This window comes from Nicotiana tabacum, chromosome 1 (assembly GCF_000715075.1).
Source record: "Nicotiana tabacum cultivar K326 chromosome 1, ASM71507v2, whole genome shotgun sequence".
Lineage (NCBI taxonomy): Eukaryota > Viridiplantae > Streptophyta > Magnoliopsida > Solanales > Solanaceae > Nicotiana > Nicotiana tabacum.
Genome location: NC_134080.1, coordinates 9379356 through 9387628, shown reverse-complemented (window position 1 = coordinate 9387628; position 8273 = coordinate 9379356). Strand labels below are relative to the sequence as shown.

Below are 8273 nucleotides of genomic sequence, written 5' to 3'. Positions count from 1 at the left end.
AAAGAGAGGAAATTAATGAGTCCAAAATAATAAAATTTTTATATGGAGGAAGGAGCAAACCTGTTGAATTTGATGTACGGAGAAAAATGGAGTTTTTTGTTGCAAAAAGAAAAATGATAAATCGTTGCTCTTGGCAAAGGCAGACTAACGAAAAGAATTGGGAAAGACTTCTAATTTAGGGCTTTTAGCAATATTAAAAAGTTTACTTTTAAATTTAATATTTTTAATTCCTTTTTAAAAAGATGTTTGTTGGGTTAACGCCTTAACCAAAAAACTCGCCTCAACCATAAAACTCGCCTGGGCGTACACCCCGAACTTCTGAGTATACGCCTTACGAGACTTTCGGCCCCCATCATCACCCCGGAACGTTTTCGGTATGCCTCGCCCCAAAAACGCCTTTTAAAACACTGATATTCACAACTTGTCAAGCTATATAGTATGGGAGTTGGAGTTCAAAATTGATCAAAAAAATAAGTATGACAAAAATCTCAAAGCAACTGAAAAAAGAATTTTATTTTGTATCAGAAATAAGTATTTACAATATAAATAGATATATTATTATTGACATTCATTTCATGAGACAATCCCAAGGAACCATGTTAAGGTATTAATGCTTTAATTATTTCATTTAATTAGTAAAACCTATTTTGATAAAGTTGATCATCTTAGTTAATTATCTTATAACCACTTATTTAGACAAATTGTAAATTTAAACCTAATATGCTAGAATCAATTCTTGAAGTAAGAAAATGATCTAAAAAATTCCATATAAAATTTAATTAATGGCCAACCATGTCTGCCAAGAGAGAAAAGAGAATTTTTTTTTAGAAAATTCCAATAATTGGATGGAACAATTATTTAAAGCTCAATAAATCATGAGCTCAACAACTTCGGTTGCATATTATAATGGCTCGTGTAGTTGTATCATTATTATGTTTTTTAATCTACAAGTAGTACTATGAAACAGTAAAACTTAATTAACCGTATAAATTCTTAAACCCGAAACAATTATTATTACAAGAAGAATTATGAACCGAAGTTGGTCTACAGCCAACATCAACTTAAACATCATTATTACACTTATCAATACTCAAATTCTAAAGTCCCTTGTCTTTTATCCCATATATATTAAGTATAGCCCACGAACATTAAAACTCTATTTGCTCCAAAATATTTTGAACCTTATAATAATTGTCGTACATATTGTCAAACAAAGAGCAAATTCTATACATAAGGAAAACAACCTAGAACTGTGTTGAGTTGACAGCATCCCTCCGCCTTTAACTAAAGATTTCGGATTCGATCATTAAAAATTAAAGGATCATGGTAAGGAGCGGTTTCTGTAACAACATAGCCTACTAGTAATATCGTCCGATTTTAGTTTAGGCATACGCTTTTTTAAAACGTGTCACTAGAGTTTAATGTATGTCTATTTATAAACCTAGCATCTCTCATGTATTTTGTCGACGTGAGATTCGTCTAGGGTGTCAAATATACACCCCTTAAGGACTCAGCGTCCTCGTTGTGTTTGCCCCACTATCGTTTAAGGTTGCATGCGGAGTGACTATGATACCATATGTAACAGCCAACTCAGCCCCACTAGTCGTTATAGCACTAGTCCTTTTTGTTCGGCGTTAGGGGGCCCCACGAGTCGTCGCTAGCGTCATCGGTTGTTTTGAACATAGATCAGTCATATTACTGGTTGTTTGGAACGCTAAGGTCGATTAGTGATATTGTCCGTTTTGACCCTAGACCAACACGATTTTAAAATGCGTCAATAGAGTTTAAGGCATGTCTACTTATATACATAGCATGTCTCACGTGTTTTATTGATGTAGGATTCGCATAGGGTCACAATACTTTCTCTTTTAATGCATCTACACAACGCAAATCCGAATTAATCAGGGCTTAAATATGAATTTCGGACATCAAGTGAGAAATAAAAGAATATATACTACATAAAGCTCCAAACAAAATAAATTAAAAGAAATAGCACAAAAGAAGAATAATGAGCCCAAAAAGACAAGAGAAATCCACAATGTTACTTCACATTTTGCAAAAAAATAAAAAAAAATAAAAAATAATACTTCCTCCGTTCCAATTTATGTGAACCTATTTGACTAAAAAAAAACTTTTGGAATTTGTGGTCCTAAATAAGTTACAAAGGGACCAAGAGTATTTGTGTAATTATAAAATTTTTTTATTAAGTATAAAATTATAAGTTTAAACTAAATTATTTTTAAATTTAAAAAAAATCATTTTTTAGAACGGACAAAAAAAAAAAGGTTCACGTATGTTTTAGTGGAGTACTAATAATAGTGATACATGTACTAGGAGCAGTACTATAGTTGTAAATCCGAAGTGTGGACTTTGGAAAGAAAGCTTTTTGACAGCAGCACCATTCCTCGTCAGATCCGTCCTTTCTTGTTGGGTCCCATTTTTGTCAAACCCCACCCCCTGACACTTCCCCCACCCACGCCCACCCCACCCCAACAATCAAGAAACATAGCAGCACTAGTACAGTAGAAGAAAAAGAACCCTTCCCCGTCTCTAACGGTGCTCCTTTTTTCTTGTCAGTCCATATTCTCAGTACCCTCTGAAAAAAAAAAGACGCAGAAAAAAACAGATTTTTATAAGTTTTATGTAGTTTTTTACACATACCTATGTACTAAATATGAACTAGTTGGTAAGAATGGGTAGTGTGAAAAAGAGGGAGCTTTTAAAGTTTTATGTACAAATTTAAGTGAAGTTGTTGTCTTAGTAAAAACAAGAAAAAGAAGAAAAAATAAGGAAAAAAAAAAAGAAACAGCTTCTCATTGTCATATCAAAACTGAACCCTTTTAGTTATTCTTGAAAAGGTAAACCCCATTTTCCCATCAATCAAATCTTTACTCTTTTGTCTTTCCTTTCCCATTTTTTTTCCAAATTTTCTCTCTCTCTTAGTTCTCTGCTCCATTGATGTGTATTGCTAATATTGAACTCATTTTCCTCTATGTGACTTCTTGATCCATTTCTAAGTAAGTAATATTATGTGTTTGTTATATGTATATACATTTTAAAATATATTTATTTGGGTAGTTGATGTGTTTGAATATTTAGACATAGTTTATATTATTTTGACAGGTTCAAGAAGATATATTAATTGTGGTTGCCACTTAGATTTCTACTTTATTTGGATTAAGATTGGTTCAAAGGAATGCTCTTTTGGGTTGATTGAAGTGAAAAGATTGAATCTTTGGTTCAAAAGAATGCTCTTTTGAGTTGATTGAAGTGAAAGAGATTGAATCTTTGGACACCATTATTGATGACTTTGGTTCAAGTAAGTATGTTGGATCTGAGTTCTTGTAAAATTAGAGACTTGGATTATTGAATTGGCAAATTAGTTTGTTTTAAGAACTTACTTTGTGTTTTTAAATTCTTCTCCAGATCTAATGCTGTAGATTTAGAAAGGCTCTTTGTTTCCTCTCTAGGTTTTGCTGTTCTTGTACAACATTAATTATCTTTCTTTGATTGCTAAATAAGGATTCTTGGGCCAAATGACAAAACAGAATAAGTCATTAATGCTTTTATGTTAATCTAGATATGGCATTATTTTAACTAATTCCCTATTTTCAGTATGGTATCCTGCATTTCCTTTGTGTTATATATGGAGAGATTCTTCATTTGAAAAAATAAAGCAGTCTCCATTTGGAAAACCTAGTTTAAAAATTATGCAGACCTTTGTTCTTGTGGCTGCATATAGTTAGCAGTTTTTATGAGAGGAGATTGTCCCTTCACTGACATTTTGATGTTTTCTAATTTCAGAGGTTATTTGTTATCCTGGAATCCCTGAAATTTTCTTGTGTATGGGAGTGAGTAGTAGCTTTAAATATGGATCTCCGGGATGAAAGCTCCAGATTTGGCTCATTACCAAGCACGACGTCAAGAAACTTATCTTCGTCATCTTCAACCTTCTTTTCTGCGAACCAGTCGCCCTTCTTCTCTCCCAGGTCACCCAAGTCCCTGATATCAACATATTCGGATAATCAACTTCGTGATAGCGATGTTACTTCTGGTGCCTTAGATGCTGGTTTGGGCATTCCGGGTCCAGAATCATTTGCAAATGCCAGGTTGTCGGATGCTTATCCTGTTGCGTTGGCTAGTGCAGTTAATGATCTTCAGAAGTTGGATTTTGCGTCTTCTTCAACTTCAATTTCGAAGAGCACTATAGCGAGTTATAACATTGGCCCAGAACATGAATATTTGCGACCTAGAGGCAAGCAGAAAAAGAGTGGGAGAACACAGGAAACTTGTGTTACTCCAACATCAACTTCCTCCTTATCCAACAGAGTGAGGAGCTGTGATGTGTACATTGGTTTTCACGGCCGCAAACCTTTACTGCTCAGATTCATGAATTGGCTCCGTGCTGAGTTAGAAATCCAAGGGCTAAGTTGCTTTGTTACTGACAGAGCGAGGTGCCGAAATTCCAGAAAACATGGCATGGTTGAGAGAGTAATGGATGCTTGTACATACGGAGTTGTGATCTTAACAAAGAAATCGTTCAGGAATCCATACACCATAGAGGAGCTGCGCTTCTTCTCTAGCAAAAAGAATTTGGTGCCAGTGTACTTCGATTTACGTCCAGAGGATTGCCTTGTTCGAGATATAATTGAGAGAAGAGGAGAGCACTGGGAGAAACATGGTGGTGAACTTTGGCTTCTCTATGGGGGATTGGAGAAGGAGTGGAGAGATGCTGTCAATGGTCTTTTGCGTGTCGATGAGTGGAAACTAGAGGCTCATGATGGCAGGTGGAGGGAATGCATATTGAGGGCTGTAACTCTATTGGCATTAAGGTTAGGGAGGCGAAGTGTTGTGGACAGACTGTCCAAGTGGAGGGAGAAGGCAGAAAAGGAGGAGTTTCCTTTCCCTCGAAATGAGAATTTTGTTGGTAGAAAGAAGGAGCTGTCCGAGCTCGAGTTTCGGCTTTTTGGTGATGTTAGCGGGGATGCAGAGAAAGACTATATTGAACTAAAGGCTAGACCCAAGCGGAAGAACGTGACAATTAGTTGGAGTCGGAGCAACTCGATCAATGAAAGACGGTTTGAGCGGCCTAGTGACAACAAGAAGAAAGGTAAAGAGCCGGTGACATGGAAGGAATCTGAGAAAGAGATTGAAATGCTAAATGTTGAGGTTTCTCATACTCAGCAGCATACACCAAAGCAAAGGAATACTAGGAAGCAAGGAAAGCGAAGCAGATCCTTGAAAGTTGTCTATGGAAAGGGCATTGCTTGTGTGTCTGGGGAGCCAGGAATTGGCAAGACAGAGCTACTGCTTGAGTATGCATATCAATTCCATCAGCGCTACAAGATGGTCCTTTGGATTGGAGGTGAAAGCAGGTACATTCGACAAAACTACTTGAACTTGTGGTCGTTTTTAGAAATTGATGTGGGGGTAGAAAGCTCACCTGAAAAAAGCAGGATAAAGAGCTTCGAGGAGCAAGAAGAGGCTGCTGTAGCTAGGGTTAGGAAAGAACTTATGCGAGACATTCCATTCTTGCTGGTAATTGATAACTTGGAGAGCGAAAAGGACTGGTGGGACCACAAACTTATAATGGATTTGCTTCCCCGTTTTGGGGGCGAAACACATGTTCTCATATCCACGCGTCTCTCTCGGGTGATGAACATGGATCCTATCAAACTTAATTATCTGTCAGAGATTGAGGCAATGTCTTTGATGCAGGGCGCTGTGAAGGATTACCCGATTGCTGAAATTGATGCCTTGCGAGTAATTGAGGAAAAACTTAAAAGACTGACACTTGGCCTTGCCATTGTTGGAGCTATTCTTTCTGAACTTCCTATAAATCCTAGCAGGCTCTTGGATACCATCAACCGTATGCCTTTGAAGGAAATAATCTCGATTCGTCGGGAAAACCATCCACTGAGGCGAAACAATTTCCTTTTGCAACTTTTTGAAGTTTGTTTCTCGATATTTGACCATGCTGATGGACCAAGAAGTCTAGCAACAAGAATGGTTCTCGCAACCGGTTGGTTTGCTCCATCATCTATTCCAGTTTCTCTATTAGCTCTGGCTGCTCACAAGATACCGGAGAAATACCCACGAAGGAGGATGTTGAAGAAAGTTTTATGTTCTTTAACTTGTGGTTTCTCATCATCATATGCTAGGAAATCAGAGGCAGAAGCATCTTCCCTTTTGTTGAGATTCAACATAGCAAGGACTTGTAGAAAGGAAGGCTACATTCAGTTCCACCAGCTTATCAGAATGTATGCTCGAAAAAGAGGGGTCATCGGAGTTGCACAAGCCACAGTACAAGCTGTTGTAAGTCGCGGTTTAATAGCACAGCACTCTGAACACATATGGGCAGCATGCTTTTTGCTCTTCGGATTTGGGAGTGACCCGATGATAGTTGAGCTTAAAGTTTCCGAATTGTTGTTTCTCGTGAAAGAAGTGATTCTACCACTTGCCATTCGAACATTTATTACATTCTCACGCTGTAGTGCTGCTCTAGAACTTCTACGACGTTGTACAGATGCATTAGAAGCAGCAGATCAAGCATTTGTCACGCCTGTTGACAAGTGGTTGGATAAATCACTTTGTTGGAGACCTATCCAGACAAATGCTCAATTAAACCCTTGCCTATGGCAGGAACTTGCTTTATCAAGAGCGACAGTGCTCGAGATCAGGGCAAAGTTAATGTTAAGGGGTGGACAGTTTGATATCGGTGATGATTTAATCAGGAAGGCTATTTTCATCAGAACTTCAATCTGCGGCGAGGACCATCCCGACACCATATCTGCTCATGAAACTCTCAGTAAACTTACAAGACTCCTTGCTAGTGTTCAAAATCATACATCAAATAGAAGTTAATTGTTTTAGAGTAGTTTAGCTAGAATTATAGAGAGTTATCGGAATAAGCTGGTTTAATAGTTCAAAGGATAGAATTTTTGATATTAATGAGTAGTCATACATCTTATTCAAATTTTTTCCATATCTTTTTTGGTATGCAAATATCATTTCTTTTTTTGTCTCTGATGTTGCTATTCCTTTCCTGCTTCCTGTTTATTGTATGTCTTTTACTTCTGCTTTCTGTTTGTTAGATCTTTTTTCTATTAACAGGGTTTGGAAATAATGTACTCAGCCACTGAAATTTATTAATGGTTTAAGTATTCCATTGTTAGAAGATTTTATATCATTATCCTCTTCAAAAGGAAAAAACAAAAAAAGAGGATTTGCCTTCTAAAAGCTCTCATATAACTAAACACAGCTAATTTAGAAATGAAAGCAAATGCCAGACTCCATACTACTCGTTACTTTCTTACATTGTTACCTGCAAAAGGAAGAAATACTTTTCCCTATCATGGAAACCTGAACAGTATAATACAGTTGCTTCAAGAACCTCATTGCGGCTGATGGCTTAGTGTGAGAACTTGGCTGGCGTAGATAATATGCAGAAGATATTCAGCACATCGAGACATTTCAAAGTAGCAAAATCTGTCAGAAAGTCAGAATCCAATCACTTGAAAATGAGCAAGGTTTTGGGTAAGACTATATCACCATAACGTTTGCTCCAAGTATGTTTCTATTCTTTTTAACTGTTGCTGCTAAGTATTATCTATGCATTTTGCGAGATTTCCCCATCTCTGTTTCCAAGACTCGCTAAATGACACTTATCAGCTAAACCACACAAATTGGAGATGACTTGCTAGTTTGACTGTATTCTAATCTAGTTCAATCTGGTCTCTGAAAGTTTTTTTACACTTGGAGTGAAATAGTTAATTGTCTTTGTATTAGTCTTCAATGTCTCTAGAATATCAGATAAGATAATAGATGCACTGTCAGGATAATGTTTATCACTTGCTTGATTTGTCTTGAAAAACAGCTGGTTCTTATATCTTGTGGGACCGAGCTTTAAATGAAATTCTGTCCAATAAGTAGTTCGATCAAGACTAGATTTCAGCAATCATGATTTGAAGTGTCAAAGAAATTATGCTGCGGCAAGTGCATTGTTCATGCAGACTTAACTAGCTAAGAAAGACTCCCTTTTTGTTACCAACCTTCTTCCCTTGCTTGGTGTTTTAGGTCTTCTTATCCAAGCGGACACTTTTGAATTATTTATCCTTTTGAGAAACTTTTGTTTTACTAGACATGCCCAAGTCACTATGAGATAATTCTTAAACATGCTACAAGGGTAGCCCGGTGCACTAAGCTCCTGTTATGCGTGGGGTCCGGGAAAGGACCGACCACAAGGGTCTACTGTACGCAGCCTTATCCTACAT

At 37.1% G+C, this 8273-nt stretch overlaps 1 protein-coding gene across 2 annotated transcripts; it reads left to right on the top strand.

Annotated features, from left to right (window-relative positions):
- Positions 1–2529: 2529 nt before the first annotated feature.
- LOC107809234 (uncharacterized) lies at positions 2530–6976 on the top strand. 2 transcript variants are annotated; one of them, XM_016633834.2, is made up of 3 exons: positions 2530–2858; positions 3124–3319; positions 3805–6976. In XM_016633834.2, the coding sequence occupies exon 3, from the start codon at positions 3871–3873 to the stop codon at positions 6862–6864; it is 2994 nt and encodes a 997-aa protein (XP_016489320.1). In that variant the 5' UTR covers positions 2530–2858; positions 3124–3319; positions 3805–3870; the 3' UTR covers positions 6865–6976. The 2 variants fall into 2 exon arrangements, with proteins under 2 accessions (XP_016489320.1, XP_016489319.1); XM_016633833.2 differs by having other exon boundaries at positions 2530–3017.
- Positions 6977–8273: the final 1297 nt, after the last annotated feature.

What these genes read in the sequence shown, in the direction of transcription:
- LOC107809234 (XM_016633834.2), top strand. Translation starts at nt 3,871, where the DNA reads ATGGATCTCCGGGATGAAAGCTCCAGATTTGGCTCATTACCAAGCACG.